This window comes from Castor canadensis, chromosome 12, assembly GCF_047511655.1.
Source record: "Castor canadensis chromosome 12, mCasCan1.hap1v2, whole genome shotgun sequence".
NCBI classification, from domain to species: domain Eukaryota; kingdom Metazoa; phylum Chordata; class Mammalia; order Rodentia; family Castoridae; genus Castor; species Castor canadensis.
This window is the reverse complement of record NC_133397.1, coordinates 37,434,955-37,453,563: the sequence shown is the minus strand read 5'-3', so window position 1 is coordinate 37,453,563 and position 18,609 is coordinate 37,434,955. Positions and strand designations below refer to the sequence as shown.

Sequence of the window (18,609 nt, the reverse complement as noted above, 5' to 3'; positions counted from 1 at the left end):
GTCATCAACCTCATTAAAGGTGTAGGCGCCTACAAAAGTTATTCTCCATTCTCCCAGTTAACGCTCCTCAAAATAGCATGGTGTCTATTTTCTGATCTTGCTCCCTGACCCAGCTCCTAAAGTAGCGTTATTCACTCGGTTATTTTGTTCATTTTTAGAGAACTGAATCACATGACAATTTGTATCACTGCCATGACTTTGATCCTACGGCTCCTTAATTCGTAGCTGAGTGAATATACGCATACATTAGTTCATTCGGCACTTTTTATTTGAGCCCAAATTCTTCTCGTGGGTTCGGTTCACTCCCTGCCCCAACCCCTCCATCTCGCAACCTCTTAGGTCGCTAGACTCCTCATTCCAGCGGCCCGAAGGTAGTTTTCAGCCCGTCTCCGCGTGGATAAAAGGAGTGGGAAAAGGGTAGAAAGCACGCATTGGGACAGAGGGGCTTCCGAGGCTTCGGGGGTGTGGAGGCCGCAGCCTAGGCCGCCCAGAAGAGGGTGAGAGGCGGCGCGGTTCCCAGCAGATGGCTCGAAGGAACCGGGTAACTCGCGAACCGCGAAGACCGCAAAGCGGAGGCCGAACCAATTTCTCTGGCTACAACTTCCCGTGAGACGTCACAGCCTCTCTCAATTCTGATTGGAGGAGCTACATTCGGGCAATTCTCGCGATGATTCCTCTTCCAGGTCTCGGGCTCTGCCTTTCTGCACCGCGACCGCCGACCACGTTGCGACCCGCTGAGGCGCCGTAGATTAGAACAGGTTCCGGGACTCGTCGAGAAGCTGCCACTTGGCTCAGACGCCCACGGGCTCGAGGTTTGGCTCCCAGGCATTTGGCCTGCCAGACTCGCGGTAGCGCGGGACTCTCCAGCGTTCGGCTGAGCCAGTTTGCTAAGGGCCGCCTGGAGACAAGTTCCAGTCTTTGAGTATCGCCTGTATAGGGCGGCTGTGAAGCTCATTTCCGGTCGCGTAGGTCTCCATGGAGACAGCCCTTGCACTAAGCCCTTGCACTACTTTTTTCACCTGTCATTCCTCGGATTCCACGTGCCTCGAAGTAGCCCAGAGAATGTCTGTGGGAGGCAGTCACCCGAAAAGGGGTGGATGGGAGGGAAGCAGTAAGGGGGACCCACAAGTAGAATTTGCTGAGCACCTTCCTGCCTCTTAAAGCAGGGTGGTGTAGTGGACAGGGGATTTTCCCTATTGGAAGGCCCAGTTCCTCAGGACATATGTGTAGGCATCCACTGAGCACGCATAATCCCAAGTCTATTTTTGTGTAGTTCAAGGGGTTCCACGGTCAAGTCCTGATGAACATTCACCAGAGAAGTGATTCCTCTGTTACCTTCTGTCATTTCTCACTTTGGACAGCTGGCCGCTTCCCTATGAAGGGAGCCTCAGTTCTCTGAATCTAATCATACCACTTCAAATTCTCTCTTGTCAATGACTTTCAAGCAGTGTCCATCTTTAAAAAAAATTCTTTTTGGTGGGACTAGGATTTGAACTCAGTGCCTACTTGCTAGGCAGGTGCTCTGTTACTTGAACCACACCTCCAGCCTTAGCAGTGCCCCATTTTGTTACCAATTTTGATTAAGTGTTTGCTCATCTTCCTTTACTGTCTTGATTTCATACTTCTCAAATGGACCATAAGTTCTTTAGTGTCAGCAGGACCAGCTTGTCACTTAACTATAGAATTCACTTGAGCTAGCAGGTAGTTCACCTTTCTGCCATTGAAGGTTAATATCCCTTCTAGAACATCGCAGGCAAATATTTGTTATTTATCTTCAAAATAGTTATTAAGCACCTGTGACATATGCCAGCCACCGTTTAAGGAATTGAGAATTAAAACACTGAACAAAATCATTAAAGTTGCTGCTTTTCCTGGAGTTTACTGCTGGTGGCAGGGAGAGACAATATACAGGTGTATGAGTTAATGTAATCTTAGTAATAAGGGCTGTGAAGAAAATAAAGTAATGGAAATGTCTGTCGTTGCAGGCATTTAATGACCACGTTTAAGTAAAGTGGTCACAGAAAGCTTCTCTTAGGTGGTGGTATTTGAGCAGAAACCTGAATAAGGAGTGGACAATAGATATATCAGGAAGTGGGAAGCTCCTTAGGTGGAAATAAGAGCATCAGGAAATGCCAAGGCTCTTATGGAGGTAAAGAACAGATTGACATGAAAAGCAGAGGAAGCCAGAGCTAGATTGTTTAGGGTCTTGAATGCCAAAGTATCAAGTTTGGATTTTATTTTAAGTGCAACTGGAAGCCCTTGGAAAAATTTTAAGCAATGCATAATTAGGTTTGAATAGTATTTTTAAAAGATTGCTTTGATGACTGAAGAGAATGAACTCTTCAGAGGCAAGGCAAACCAGTTAGGTTGTGTCAGTGTTCAGTCAGCTTCTGTTTGGATAGTTCCATGCTGAGAAACTGCGTTTAAAGGTAGCTCATTCCCTAGTTGAACTGCAGAGTTCTTCCTTTGACATTTTCTGGAATCTGTCTCCTCCAAAGTGCATTAGTTTACTAATCCTTTAGTGAGACAAAGGAAATGTATTCTCTTTTTCTCCAAAACAGTCCCATGGCTGTTTTAAGGCGCAGATGCTGACTTTTCTCCAGGCCAGACACCTGTGGTTGACACTTTGTTGTTTTCTGGAGGTACTTTCCAGGCCCTTCAGAAATCTGTTTTTTCCTTGTTTGTTGTAGCTCCTTTAAGTATGCTCCATTCCTGTACATAATGCCCCACACCACTTCATTTGAGTGGATGATCCCAAAACCATGCTCCCTTGAACGGCCTGACTTCTGATGTGGCTCTTAGAGTTTTGTTATACTGTTGGCTCATGTACTGAGCTGTTTCAAGTTATATTTCACCTCCCTTTGGCTCCTCATTCTGTACCTCATTGTGTGTGTTGTAATTTAATGTGGCATTTTACATTTATTTTCTATTTCATTGTGGGAAATTTCATTTTGTTCATTAGTTCAGTTTATTTCTGATTGTATCATCTACCAAGTCCTCTCAGTTTTATGTCTTTTTTTAAATGTAATGTTTGCATCATAAACACTGTTAAAAATGCCAGCTGTGTCATGAAAAGAGTAACATATTTCCCTAAGCAACTTCTTTTTAGATAGCATGGGATCTTTAGACTTTGAATAGAGTTCTTTAGTCCATTATGAACCCAGTGGTGTGCTATAACTAAAAGCAAACTCATAATGATAGTATGTTTCCTTTATCAGATACTTTGCAGAAATCAAGAAACAGTGGCACCTTCTGATCTGTCAGTCTAACAAGTCAAGTGGCTAAGGTTAGTTTGTTTCAATTTATTTATGGAAAAACTGCTTTTTTGTTTTTATTAATATGAAGGCTTGTTGTGTTTTAAAATGCAAAGACAAGATCATAATAGGTAAAAGTACCCTTAGACAATAGTAAACTCTTTTTGGGTTCAAAAAGCCTATTCAGAGCTGAAATCCTTAGATCAGTGATTCTTAGCCTGGGGCAATTTTGCACCTCAGTGGACAATTGACAGTGTTGGGAGACATTTTCTGGTTGTCACACTTCGGGGAGGGTACTCCTGGTGTTTAGTGAGTAGAGGCCAGAGAGGCTCCAAACATCCTACAAGTTGAAGGACAATACCCTTAACAAAGAATTAACCTGGTCCAAAATATCAGTAGTGTTAAGGTTGAGAAACCCTTCAGTAGACAATGTCTTAAACTCTCTTTTCTTGCAGTGACTACTGTTAGTTCTGTTTAAAATGGGTGTAAAGAAGAAGAGGGAAATGCAAGTTGCTGCATTGACCGTTTGTCATCAGGACCTTGAAACTTTGAGATGTAGGTGATTTCTGAATTCACTTATTTAATGTATTTCTTCTCTAGTTTGCAAGCTGTGTAATCTTTGGGACCTCATAGCACATATGGTTCATATTCTTTCAATTTTTTTCCATGTTTTTTGCATTCAGTTTTGTATTTAAAATGGATTTCTTAAATTTCTGTCTTTAGGCTAAGTTCTACTTGTTTTTTTGGCTTACAACTTAAGAAAATTTTATAGAATGAATAGCAAAGGTAAACTCATATTTGTATTTTGTTAAATCATTGTTTTTTTGTGTGTGTATATTCCATAGCTTTTGCTGATGTAGAAGGGAAAAATCTAGCTTCTTTGCTGTTACGTTGTGTACAACTCACGGATGGAGTGTCACAAATCCATTATGTTAAACAGGTAAAGCTGAACTATTATTGATGGATTTATCTTTTTTTGTTTTGGTAGTAGTGGGATTTGAACTTGGTGTTGCGCTTGCTAGGCAGGTGCTCTACCATTTGAGCCGTGTCCCCAGCCCTGGTTGTACCATTTTAGCTAGACATATATATTTTATATAAAAATGTATCTTTGGAAACCACTGGAGTTTTAGAAGTGACACAGGTTTTCTATACCTTAATCATTAGTCTGTCTCAGTGGAGTTAGGCAGGAGGGTAAAGGAATTAGAGTTATGGGCTAAAAAAGTTAATAAATATACTGAAATAGGAATTTTGAAATCAGTACCTTTAATTGTGCAGAGTAGAAAGCATTTCATAGTATAATTGAGACTTAAGAAAACCCAAAACATGAAAGCGTTTGATGTCCCCACTCCAAAGGAACAAATACAGAAACCTTAAAACGACAGGTTATCATGAGCAGGGGATCAGGAACCAAGGTAAAGATCAGTTAGAGTTGAATCAACTTGGGTTGTAACGCATGGGTACATAAAAGCAATAGTAGGAATCTTTTTCTATAGCTATCCTTAACTCACCTAGCAAAAACACTTTGTCTTTCTTATTATGCATATGTCCTTTCTTCAACAAAATCAGTGATAAGGGCAGAATGGGACCTGCCTGAAGCTGAGGAGGGGAAGGGGGAAAGTGTGTGGGGGGGCAGGGTGGAGAAATGACCCAAACAATGTATGCACATGTGAATAAATAAACAAACAAACAAACAAAAGATATTTGTAACCATGTTACTTTGCTTTACTTGGTATTAGAAAATATTACTTAAAAAAAATTTTTTTTTGATTATAGATTGTACCTCTACTGGAGAAAGTAGATAAAAATGGAATTCGTGATCCCAGTGTTCAAAGTTGTTTGGATATTTTAGCAGGCATTTATTTTTCTTTGAGTCTGAAGAATCCCTTGAAGAAAGTATTAGCAAGGTAAGGAAAAGAAAAAGGAGATTGGGTGTTACAAAAAGTAATCAAAGTGCATACCCTGTTAATAAAACTGAATTGAAGTAAATCACTAAAAATTTCACTCCTTTTCTCCCTCCCTCTTCCTTTTCTTCCCCCCCCCCTCCACTCTTTAGATATGTAAAAGCCTTCTTAGGTGACAGACCTTGAAACTAGCAGGCTTTGGTCTGTGGACCATAGTTTGCTGACACTAGTCAGGCCATTTACATTTATGCTAAATCTGTCAGCTTGTTACTTCTTTCTCTGTTTGTCCCATCTGTCTGTCCTGACACAGACAGTATAGGAATATATGCTTGATGTAAAAGTTTCAAACATGTAGAAGTATAGAAAGTAAAAAGTGAGGCTTATATTTCACCATTTCTGTCTTACCTCATTTTCTTTAGTGTAAAGTTTTGTTACTTCATATTTTGATGTGTGTCTTTCTAGACCCTTTAGGTTGAGAATATATATATTGTATTTTAGTTTTTTTCTTTTTAAATAGGTGGGATGATATTCTACATAATGCTGTGTAGATTGTTTGTTCAGTAAAGAATGTCTTAGAGAACAGGCATGGTGGTGCACAACTGTAATCCCAGTTACTTGGGAGGTGGAGATTGAGAGGATTGCAGTTCAAGGCTAACCTGCACAAATAGTTAGCAAGACCCCATCTCAACAAACAAGCTGGATGTGGTGGTGCATGTCTGTAAATCCCACCTATGCAGGAGGCATTGTAGGAGAATCACAGTCTGAGGCTAGCCCTGGGCAAAAAGTGCAGAACCTCATTTGAAAAATAACTATAAAGCAAAACAGGACCAGGGGCATGGCTCAAATGGTGGAGCGCCTGCCTAGCAAGCAAGAGGCTCTAAGTTCAAACCTACTACCACTAAAAAATTAAGTATATTCATATTGTTGTGCAGTAGATCTACAGAATTTTTCCATCTTGTGAAACTGAAACTTTATACTCATTAAAGAACTCCCTGTTTCTTCCTTCCCCAGTGCCTTGCAACCACCATTCTACTTTCTGTTTCTAAGAATTTGGTTATTTTAGATACTTTATCTAAGTAGAATATGTATGCTTGTCTTTTTGTGACTTAATTTGACTAAACATAATGTCCTCAGTGTCATCAAGGTTGTAGCATATGGCAGAGTGTCCTCCCTAAATTTATAAGGCAGATGATACTCTCTTGTATGCTTATACTAAATTCTGTCCTTTAGCCATTGATGGACATTTGGTTGCTTGTATCTCTTGGCTATTCTGATTAATGGTTTGAAATGCATGCGTAAATATCTCTTAGAGACCCTGCTTTCAGTTCTTACGGGTATATACTCAGAAGCAGGATTGCTGGGTTATATGGTAATTCTGTTTTTAATTTTTGAAGGAACTGTTGTGTTGTCCGTAAGACAGTGTTTTACATCCTACCAACAGTCTTTATTCTAAGAACAATAAATATTCCATATTATGAATATATCCAAATGTGTATCATGATACATAGTAGGTGGTTTATCCCCATTGATGGATATCGTTTTCAAGTTTTCCTTATTACAGTGATGCTGCAGTTATGTTCTTAATTGTGTATAGTTATATTTGTGTATTTACCTGAGAGAATTCCCAGAAGTGGAATTTCTGGGCCAAAAGTAATGCCTAATGAAATTTTTATAGGTATTATTAAATTGTACTTTCTACCAACAGTGAATGAGAGTGCTGTTTTTTCACATCCTTTCAGCACTGGATAGTATCAATCTTTAAAACTTTTTTCCTTTGATTTCTAATATTATTTATTTTTGTCATCTCCCTTTCTTTTTTCTTTTTTGTTTTTGAGAATGGTTGTTACCAAATAGCCCAGGCTGGCCTCAAACTCATGATCATCCCGCCTAGCCTCCCAGGTGCTAGGGGTACAGGTGTGTACCACCATGGGCAGCAATCTTATATACTTTCTAAAATGTAAAGGTGAGAAATGCTATTTTATTTTGTTACAATTTGCACTTCCCGGATTACTAGTGTGATTGGAACCAATACCCGTGGACAGTGAGGAGTGACATGGTATTTCAGTGGTATCACTCTGGCTGCTCTGTTGAGAATAGCTTAGTTATGAAAAGGAAGCAAGATGGAAATGGTACACCAGAAGGAAGATGGCTATATTTTGAAGGTTAAGTTTACATCCCAACATTTGTATGATATTCCTCCTTCCCTACGTATCATGGTGGTACACAAATGTCAGATTTTTAATACTTGGTTCTTTTTTTAGCTCACTAAATGGCCTACCTGAATTTTTTCTAACTGAAGCTATACACAGTTTTACTTCTCGTCTTCACAAAGAATTGAATACTACTGATCTGTACTCTTATAGGAAAGTAATTGACAATATATCTTCCTGTACAGAGAATTTTAACTTGGGTAAGCTAGCACTTTATTAATACTTTTTCTGACTAATAGTTGCCATTGCATTTTTGTTTTTAAGTGTTAATTTTGGTGAAACTCTTTACTAGTGTTAATATTTTCCCCTATAGGTAGAGTGAGTGTTAATAATCTGCTTCAAAATGGTAAGTCCTAATATTTTATTATGTTCTGAGGGGTGACAGGTTATGTCATTTTGGAATTGACTCCTTTCAGTTTCTTGGAAATAGGTAGAGTACTACAGATAACTAAAGTATATCATACTTGTTTTTAAATTTCTGCCTCTCAGCCTGGCATAGTGGTGTACACCTGGGAGGTGGAGGCAGGAGGATCACACATTCAAGTCCAGCCCAAGCAAAAACTTAGGGAGTCCCTATCCCCAATACAATAAAAATAAAAGTTCTAGGGGTGTGGTTCAAGTGCTAGAGTGCTTGCCTAGCTTGTCCGAGGCCCTGGGTTCAATCCCCAGTTCCATAAAAATAAACGGAAAAACTTTTGTTTTTCTATTATGATATCATTTTAGGTAACTGGTTTAAAATATTATACTGAAGTTAAAGCTCACAGTTTTAAGTCTGGTTTGTCATTTTTTTTTTTTTTTGCTTTAGTGCTTCATTTTCTGCAGAAGAGTTTTATTGAAATCCTGGAAGAAAACAGGCAAGTGCCGTATGTGTGCATACTTGTGTGTATGTGTGCACACTTGCAGTTGTTCATTTCCAGAAAAGTCTCCACCCACTAATAACAGAATTGACTGTTTAAATTTTTTTTTAGAAGTTTGATATTTAAAATTTTTAAAGGTTAAATGCTATTAGGAGAATAAATGAGAAGAACTTTTTCTCTCACTTTTCTTTTTTATAGCATCCTATTTTTATTTCATGGGTAACATTTTCTTTGTTGTCTCTTTGAGGATATTAATGGTAGTTTTTTTGTTTGTTTTTTATTAAGTTTTCTTAGCTTTACATGGTCTCTTTTTTCTAAGTTGCTTTTTTGCTGTTTGCTGGATTTGTTCACCATATTTCCTGCTAGAAACTTTCCTTGGATGACTAGTGGTCATTGGTCCTTTATATTTAAAAATAGGTACTGAGAATTGATTTGAATCTCTATGCATGTGAATGGGGTTTATCACAGGTTTGATCCCAGGCTAGTTTAGCTGTGCTATTTCTTGGGGAGAATCTATTAAATATAATATTCCTAGTTCTTTTTGCTTGGATTTAGCATGGAAGAATCATCTAAATCATTCTTAATATTCTTGTTGCTAAGTGAGGACAGAAAGCTGAGGTTTGGTTTTTGGTGTTCATTGTACATATATTCACCTAATTCTCCTGTTTGCAATGTGACATTGTTGCTGTGTGTGTGTGTGTGTGTGTGTGTGTGTGTGTGTGTGTGTGTGTTTGTTGTTTTCCTGCTAGACATTTGCTATTTGCTTGTTTGTTTTTAGCTTTTTTTTTTGAGACAAGAGCCTTAACTCTACATAGGCTGGCCTCGAACTCATGATTCTCCTGCCTTCCCCTCCCAAGTGCTGGGATTACAGGTGTGTACCACCATGACTGGGTGACATTTGTGCTTTACATTCTCTAAAGGTAAACCAGTTATCTGCTGGCATAGGGGTGTGATTTAGAGTTCTTACTCTTCTTAAGTAGATTTGTAGCCAGTCTTTCTGTTTTTAGCCCTGCATTTACCTATCCATCAGGGAGTACTTGGTGTTAACAGTTTCTGAACCTTTTGGGTTTACAAATTAGGTTGCTTCTGATCTGTTCTCTGGCTTAGTATTCATCTTTCCTTATTCTGTTATGTCAGTCATCAGTCATACATCTGCTTTGCTGCTTCTAAAATATTATTGTTATCTTGTTGCTTTCTTTCTGCCCTTATGAATTTATGTCTGTTTGTTTTAAATTCCCTGGCTGTTAGTTTAGGCAGGTTCTGGGAGGGAGTAGAAGTAATACTTGTATGTCATCTTTAACTTGAGGTCTCCTTCTGCCTTTCCAGGAGCTGTTTCTCTGTCTCCTTTTAGACTCTTCTTCCTCAGTTTATTCATAAATTAGGGTCCAGTCCTTTCTATTCCATTTGTTCTGGAATCATCCACTTTTAGTGTCAGACATGACCTATATATTTATTTAGGATTCCCAGAATTATCACTCCAGGTTAGAGCTCTTCTCCCTTGGTAGACTTATAGCTACTGTTGATTCCTACATATCAATTTGGAGATTTTACAGGTGCCTCAAATTCAGTATGTCCAAAAGAAAATTTGCTGTCTTTTTATCTCTCTCCATGGCTCTTGATAAATTCTTTCTACTTTTTGTCTGTTTGAATTTGTCTGTTCTAGGTACGTCATATAAATGGAATCATATAATGTGTTTTTGTCCTTTTGTGTCATGCTTATTTCACTTACAATGTTTTCGAGATCCATCTGTGTGCTAGCATCTTAATAAATGCTAAAATAAAATAAAATTCTAGTGAATTTTAATCCCTTTTTATGGTTGGATATTCCATTGTATGTATATGTCACATTTTGTTTATTCATTAACTGTTGATGGACATTTGCTTTTTTTTTTAATCTTTTGGTGATTGGGTATAATACTGCTACAAACATTGGTGTGCAAGTATGTGTTTGAGTCCTTGTTTTCAGTTCTTTTGGGTATATATCTAAGAGTAGAATAGTTGGATCATATGGTAATTCTGTGTTTAATGTTTTGAAGAGATCCCAAACTGCTTTTCCTGTACTTATGTTTTAATAGAATCCCTCTGTGTTCTCCTATGTTGAAAATAGATTGAGAAGGGCCAAGGTAGAAGCTGGGAAACCAATTGGCTATTGCAGGCAAAGGTGGTAGCCATGGAGATGGTTTGATTCTAGATATATTGTGAAGGTAGAACGGAATTTTCTTACAGATGGGATGAACAGGACAGGAGGCAAAGATGATTACAAAGTTTTTATAGATAGAAATTCAGTAGGGGGAGCAGATTTGGAGTTTAAGATCATATATTTTGAGCTATCTGTTAGGCATTCAAGTGAACATATTGATTAGGATGTTAGATATGTAAGTTTGGAATTGTATTTGGATTAGAGATAAAAGTCTGGGAATAGTTAGCACATAAATTATAGTTTAAAGATTATGAGGCTGGATGGGATCAACATCAAGGGACAGAATTAGATGGAAAAAAGAACTAAGGGCTGATTCCTAGAGAGCTACAACATAAAGAAATTAGGGAAGGCTTGGGGGCGTAGCTAAATGTAGAGCATCTGCATAGCATGTGTGAGGCCTTGGGTTCCATCCCCAGCACTGCAAAAGTAAAAAAGAAGACCAGGGAGAAGTGAACAAACTAGTCACAGTGTTTGAGAAGGAACAATGGTGAGGTAGTAGAGCCTGGCATATTGGAAGCCAGGTGAAAAAAGTACATAAAAGTTGAGGGAGTGTTTGTAAATTGCCTCATTCATTCTAGATTTCTCTTCTCTTCCTCCTGTCCCTTTTCCTTCTCCTCCCTCCCTCCTTTTCTCTGCCTCCCTCCCTTCCTCCTCCTCCCTCCCTTTCTCCCCTTTCCTTCCTCCCTCCTTTTCTCCCCTCACTCTCTTTTCTTTCTTTCCTTGATTCCTTATTTTTGCCCTAAAGTAGAAAGTAAGATAAGTCATTGGGTGAGAAAGACCTTTTGAAGTAAGAGTATTCGAAGTTTACGTTAAGTGTCTACATAATTTTGATTGTTTATGCAAATAAAAGAGAGTGCCATAAATGTCTACTGTAACCTAAAATTGATTTTGGCTTTTCGGAGAACGTGTTGATTTTAGAGAGGGGTAGAAATGGTGACACTTGTATTTGAATTTCGTTTTGTAATAATGTCTTTTCTTTGTAGAAAATTTGCTGGAAATCATATTGTTCAAACACAGTTGATGAATGACTTGCTGGTAGGCATTAGAGTTTCAATGATGTTAGTACAGAAGGTACAAGGTTTCCAAGGAAACCTTTGGAAGACCTCCACTTCTCCAATGTGGCAAAGTATGTGTGGCTTGCTGAGTATTTTCATCAAGTTTTTAAGCGATGGTAAGTGTAACAGCATACAAATGATGGTTACAATTGAATACTAGTCAGATTTTCTTAATAATGTTTGAAGTACATTTAACCAAGATGTAGAACTTCTCTCCCAGCCTCTCAAAATGGATTACATGTTTAATGTTTTCTGTTTCTTTCAAATGTACCCATCAGTAAGGGTAGATGTTGAAAGACTTTTCTTAGTGCGTGTATGTGTTGTACAAAGAATAAAACCTAATAATTTTTGTTGAAAAGTTAAGTATCAAAAGAAAATTCTTTAGAAGGAATCTCCACATTTAGAGGAAGATCTTGAAAGATTAGCATGACCTGTAACCTATACATTACTTCTAAGTAAGAAGTGTTTTGTTTAAGCAGTGATGGTAGTTGTTGATTATGGGCCTCATATTATTCCTCCTTATCGCTCACATGTTGAACTGTACCACCAGGAAACCAAATAGATGAGGCGAAATCTTCCCCACCATTTTAAGATTTTTTCAGTAGTAGGGTTTGAACTCAGGGTCTTGTGCTTGTGGGTAGGCGCTCTGCTACTTGAGCCATGCTTCTAGCCCTTTTTGATTTTGGTTATTTTTTCAGGTAGGGGCTTGTATTTTTTTACCTGGGTTGGTCTGAATCTTGATTGTTCTGCTTGCCTCCTGTGTAGCTGGGATGACAAGTGCATGCCACGATGCCCAGCTTGTTTTTATTGTTGTTTGTTGTCTTGGGAATCTCTATAACTTTTTGCTCTGGTTGATCTTGAACTTTGATCCTCCCGAGCTCTGGGATTCCAGGCATGAGGCACCATGCCTGGCAATAAATTTCTCCCCCTAAAACTATTTCAATTACTAAATTAAAATGAAATAAAATGATAGACTATCATTTTGTAATTCTCAGGCAGCATTAATACACTGACAGTTGCTAACATTACAGAAACAGAAAACCTGACACATGCTTCTTAGAGTCTTGTTACTACTACCTGTCATCTTCCCAAAGGTATTGAACTCAAGAATAATTCTCGGTCTAGATTGACTTCTGATTTGCAGGAATAACAGAGGATAGATAGATGAATAGGTTGAATTGCATCAGCAATAAGCAAACACAACATCCAGATTGAGGGATGCTGTATTGATCAAATGGCAGAGATCTCCAACAAAGATTGTAACAAAAAGTGAGGGGCAAAGGAGACCCTGGCCAGGCACTGGTGGCTCACATCTGTAATCCTGGCTACCCAGGAGGCAGAGATCAGGAGGATTGAGGTTTGAAGCCAGTCTGGACAAAAAGTTCTTGAGACTTATTTTGAAAAAACCCTTCAGGAAAAAAGGGCTGGTACAGTGTACAAAGTATAGGCCCTAAGTTCAAACCCCAGTACTGCAAAAAAGAAAAAAAAAAAATTAAAAAAAAAAGAAGACCCCTATGCAATTAAAAGACATTAAATTTTAAAAAATGATGAGGATAACTATAGTGTCTTGGGACCCACATTTGATTGGTGAAAATAGAAGGCAATCATTCTGTGAAAGTCAGGACAATGCTTACTTCAGAGTGAGAAAAGGATTGGATGGGATAAGGCACATGAATGAGCTTTCTGGGCTGGGTGGCAAAGTTTTCTTTCTGGATGATGAGTACAAGGATGATCAAGTTTGGAAATTTATTAAGCTGTGTATTTGAGTTTTTTGAAAACTGTCTTTTATATTACAATAAAATTAACAAAAATGATACCTAATCCTAGCTAGTTAGGAAGAAGAGATCAGGTGGATGAAGGTTGGAAGCCAGCCTCAGGCAAATAGTTCTGAAGACCCTGTCTCAAAATATACAGCACAAAATGCTGGAGGAGTGGCAAAAAGTGATATCTAACACATAAATGTTTAAATAAAAAGTTAAATTATCCTTTCTATTTTCACCTCCCATTGGATATGTTAATGTATACATTAATTTTAAACAACTGTTAATGGGATCTGTTTAGAGCGCATTTGTAAAAACAGTGATTGGCTGCTTTTGCTAGGTGGATTGTGAAAAAGTAGTATCTTATATGTTTTTTAATCCTGGTAACTAGTAAAAGTCATAGCTATGTCATTGGTATTTTCATTTTTTTTTTGCCCTGGATTGTAGATAAATATTAAAAGAAAATTAAATTAATTAAAAATTCCTTTTATTAAAACAAAATTTATAGACAACTTTTCAGAGGCTATTTAAGCTTATCTTTTTTTTTTTTTTTGTGGTACTTGGGCTTGACCTCAGTCAGGGCCCTGCACTTGCTAGGCAGGGCCACTTGAGCTGCTCTGCTATCCCCTTTTTGAGTTGGGTATTTTTGAGATAGGGTCTCATCAACTATTTGACTAGGGCTGGCTTTGAACCACGATTCTCCTAATCTCTGCCTCCTGTGTAGCTAGGATTGCAGGTGTGAGCCAATGGTGCTTAGCTTAGGTTTGTCTTTTAAAAGAGGAATTTGTTAATCTATAAAAGGGGCTTTTGTGAAATACAGTGAAGACATTTTAATATGAGGCAGATTCTTTTCTGAAAAGTTAATGTCACCTAGCCAATGTTATTCTTTATGGATTTTAAAGCTTAATTTATCAGTAAAGTATTAAGCAACAGAAACTGAACTTTAGGGTCTTAGGCAAATATGCCTCTCTTCCCTTCCCACTTAAGATCAGCAGCAGGTGATCCAGGACTGCTGTAAGCAGTGTAGGACCCAGACAGTTTCTGCCTTTCTGCTCTGGCATCTTTAGGCTGTTGCCTTTTACCCAGGAGGTTGTTAATTCATGTTTGCCAGGTGTCTACTGTAGCTCCAGACATCATGTCTGTGTTCAGGGCAGGAAGGAAGAGGACCAATTGCATCTTTACCTTTAATCAGGGAAAATAAAGGTACCCAGGGATTTTCTGCTTATATCCCATTGGTCTGAACCCTTTCACATGGCTGCGTTTAGTTGCAAAGAAGATTGAGGAAGTAAGTATCCTGCCTTTGGCTGGAAACATGGCAGCCTCCAGAGTCACAGTTTCATTATCAGGGATGAAGGGCAGAATAGATATTTAGTAGGTAATATTCTATTTCTTAGTCTAGATTGAATAGATCACCATATTATTAGAGGCTAATAGAGATAAACAAAAAGAAGATAGTCAGAATTGGTTGCTTTGAGCACAGTATCAGTGATAACCAAGTTTGCAATTAACATTGATGTAGATTCTTTATATAGGCCTTGGAACCTCTTTAAGAAAAAGTATTATGTATGTAGGTTGGGATACCAAGGTATTGGTGGAGGGAGGGGACAGGGGGTGTTGCTATTAGATGCATTGGGAGACAGTAGTCAGAAAGGAAGGTGGATGTTGGAGGAGAAAATGATTCACGTTTATTGAGCATTTATGGGCCTAAAAGACTTCATTTTCTTTGTTCTTTTAAACCTTGTAACAATTTGTCAGAAGTTATATTTTGTATTTTATAGAAGAGAAAACTAAATTCCTGGGAGGTTAAGTAACTGGTGTACGACTTGTTCACCTAGGAAAATAGTAAAGCTAGAAACTGTACCCAGAACTATGTGACCCCAGAGCATCTGCTCTTTCCAGTGCCCCAGAGTATCTGTCCTTTAACACATGTTCTCTGCTTTTTGCCAAATAGATGACCTATTACAGGCTATTCAGAGTACATCCGGATTAGCTGTTATTCTTTTTATTAAGACTATGTTTCATCCATCTGAAAAAATTCCTGAGTTGGTAAGTTTTTATAACTGTACTTCATTGAGAATTAGACATATGTTTGAAAATCTCTGTATTTTATTTTTTGGTGGTACTAAGGTTTAAAAATATTTTTAAAGTAAAATTAAAAAAAAATTTTTTTTTTGCATAGTCTGGATTTTTCTGATGACTCTTTTCTCTGAGAAAGACAATTTCAAAAGTTTAGATGAAGTCAGGAAAATGAAACAAAAAGTAACAACCACCTATAAATCCATGTCACAAAGATAATTACTATCATCAGTTTTGGGTTATATCCTTCTAGTTTGCTTAGTTCTTTCAGTATCATAAAAGATGTTTGTAGCATTAAAATTATGCAGAGATTAATATATATGTACATATACTAATAACTTTCTGTTAAATATGCTCTTTTTATTAAGAATAACCCAAATCATTACTTAAAAAGTTTTTTTTTCTTGTCATATTACTGTTGTACTGGGGGGGTTCGTTGTGACATTTACAAAAGTGTTTACAGTATAGCTTAGTTAAATTCACCTGCATCATCTCCTTTATCTTCCTTGCCCCCATTCTTAGAGTAGTTTCAACAGGTGTTATTTTTCCATTTTCATACATGAGTACCTAATATTTCCACCATATTCACCCTTCTACACCCTTTCCTTGTATCCTCCCCCTTCCCACTGGTATCAACCTCCTCCAGACAGGATATATTTTATCTTCCTGTCTTCCATTTTTGAAAAAAGACATTTTTGTTTAAATGTTTCTGTGCAGAGAGTTTCATTATGACATTTCCATGTATATATGTATTGAATCCCAAATCCATATCATTACCTCATATCTTTTTTTTTTTTTTTGGCAGTATCGGGGTTTGAACTCAGGCCCTCATGCTTGCTAGGCTGGTGTTCTGCCACTTGAGCCACTCTGCCAGATGCCAAATCATTATTTTAGACAGGAAGCATATTTGAGTTAACTTTTTAGTGGATTTTGGCCCATGTGGAAAATATAACTTGATAATTTAAGCTAAGGTCTTTATATTTATTATTAGTTATCTTTTTCCCTTTCTGTATTGTCTAGAGATTTATTTTGTCCTTTTGTCTAACCTTATACAAAATATATGTGAACTATTCTATGAGAATATGTAAAGTAGTTGTCATTGGATAAAACTGAACATTTTTCTTAAAATACCTCTGAAAGCATTGAGCTCGCCCACCTGCAGGTGGCAACATGTTGTGCGCCATCAGAACTTTTCAAACTGCAAAAGGATTCATAGATTTGCTTTATTTTTAATATTGTTGTAATAATTTTAATACTTCTTGCTGTTTTAGCAGTAGTTTTCCTAGAATGCTTCAGAAGGAAGAGAGTTTTGAATTTGCATTTTGAAATATCTCTTGTAAAGTTTTAAAGACTTTATATGTTAGCTCTGTCATATTTTCCAGATTAGCAGTTTGCTTCTCCGTTCAGTGGACTGCACCAGCATCCCTGAGTGGTTCATATGCAGCTGCAGGAGCCTTTGTTGTGCCAACGTCTCTGTGTCAACTCTCTTATTCCTGTGTCAAGGGACACTTGCCATGTTGGACTGGCAGGATAGGAGCATGGGCCCAAGTGGAGAGACTTTGCTCTTGGACACTGTGCATGTTTTGTTCACCTTGAGTTCACAGTGAGTTTTGATTTTGCTGTTCATGTTTTATTTTTGCTTGTGAGTCATTTAAAAGATGTAAATGAACCAGCATACTTACTCATAAAAAGTGGTTAGGATAAATCCTAATTTAAAGTGACATGTGTAGGAATGAAGGACATCAAAGAGAAGACAGGATGAAGGGAAAGAGAATTATAGAAATTATTGGTGCAGGTTAACCTGTAATGAACACTTCTAAAATTAATTTCAATCTCTAGGCTAGCACTTTTTAAGACTAAAAATTTGGGGTTGGGAATATAGCTCAGTATTAGAACATGTGACCTTAGGCTCAATCCCTAGCACCAAAACAAACAAAACAAGGGCTTGAGGTAGTGACTCAAATGTTAGAGTGCTTGCCCTCGCAAGGGTGAGACCCTTAGTTCAAACCATAGCATTGGGGAAAAAAAAAAAAAGATAAAGGAGAGAACAACAACAAAAAAAAACCCTAGAAAATTTCTGTATATATAGTGCTGTGAAATTTATGAATTTCAATGTAGAGAATCTAATGTGACTGTCACATGTCTGATGGATAGAATAAAAAATCTGATTTGTTGGATGGGTAAAGTTAAGCTTATAAAAGTAAATGCTTATTTATGAACATATTACTATAATAAGGACCTGAGCCATCAACTGTAACAAGGTCTTCCAGGCTGTGTTTTGTGTTTCTTTGGTGTTTTTTCCATAGTGGCTGAAAGTGATTATCTATTTAAAATGTCAGACCATAAATACAGATCCTTAGTAATCAACATGTGAATAAGAAGAAAACTACAGTGTTCTAAAGCATTTCTTTGCATTTGGATCTATAATTTACATACTATAATTCAATTTCTTTTATTATATTCACAGGGTTGAACAAGCATTGCTACAATCAACTTTAGAGTATTTCCATTATTCTCATTAGGGATGGTGGTATACACCTTTAATCCCAGTATTTAGTTACATAAATTCTCTCTCTCCTTTTGAGAAAGGAGAGAGAGAGAGAGAGAGAGAAAGAAAGAGAGAGAGAGAGAGAGAGAGAGTGAGAGAGACTCATTCCCAACCTTTCCCAATCCTGGGCTCTCAGTATGTTTTAAAACACATGTGAAACCATCATCAAAATGAACATAGTAAACATTTCATTCACCCTCAGAACATTCCTCATGTTCCTTTATGTATTATTTTTTTACTACATGTAAAGAGTCATATACAAATAGAGATCTGTTTTGGCCTTGTTTGCATTTAAAATTTTTTTTAGTTAAAATTTTCCGTTCTGAGTTTTGAACTTAATGCCTCATGCTTGCTAGGTAAGTGCTCTACCACTTGAGCCATGCCTACAGCCCTTTTTTAGTTTTATTTTTCAGGTAGGAGCTTGTACTTTAGCCTGGGCCAGCCTCAGACAGTGATCCTCCCTCCAGGATAGCTGAGATTACAGGTGTGTACCACCACGCCTGACCCTTAATTTTTTGTTGTGAAATATTTTTAAAATTAAGAAATTTAATATTTCTAGGACTGGGCACCGTGGCTCATGCCTTTAATCCCAGCTATTTGGGAGGTGAAGATTGGGAGGATCATGGTGGTTCAAGACCAGGCTGGGTAAAAAATTAGCAAGACCTATCTCAGCAAAAAAGCTGGGTGTGGTGGTATATACCTGTAATTCCAGTTCCTCTTAAATTATAAGAAGGAGGATTGTGGTCTG

The 18,609-nt window shown here is 37.7% G+C and overlaps 1 protein-coding gene across 9 annotated transcripts in view; it reads left to right on the top strand.

Moving 5' to 3' along the window:
• Positions 1 to 672: 672 nt before the first annotated feature.
• The window catches only part of Thada (THADA armadillo repeat containing), a 321,031-nt gene continuing 303,094 nt past the window's right edge, over positions 673 to 18,609 (top strand). For 7 of the 9 annotated variants that reach the window (XR_012439673.1, XM_074049581.1, XM_074049583.1 and 4 more), the window contains exons 1-11: positions 673 to 812; positions 3,219 to 3,286; positions 3,710 to 3,809; positions 4,100 to 4,194; positions 5,028 to 5,158; positions 7,417 to 7,565; positions 7,679 to 7,711; positions 8,171 to 8,219; positions 11,406 to 11,593; positions 15,189 to 15,283; positions 16,678 to 16,916. Coding sequence is in view for 8 of the 9 variants with exons in the window: in XM_074049581.1 (XP_073905682.1) it covers positions 3,734 to 3,809; positions 4,100 to 4,194; positions 5,028 to 5,158; positions 7,417 to 7,565; positions 7,679 to 7,711; positions 8,171 to 8,219; positions 11,406 to 11,593; positions 15,189 to 15,283; positions 16,678 to 16,916 (1,055 nt within the window). In the remaining variant the exon portion in view is untranslated. The remainder of the gene's footprint in view (positions 813 to 3,218; positions 3,287 to 3,709; positions 3,810 to 4,099; positions 4,195 to 5,027; positions 5,159 to 7,416; positions 7,566 to 7,678; positions 7,712 to 8,170; positions 8,220 to 11,405; positions 11,594 to 15,188; positions 15,284 to 16,677; positions 16,917 to 18,609) is intronic. The other 2 variants (XM_074049587.1, XM_074049582.1) reach the window with 1 other exon arrangement.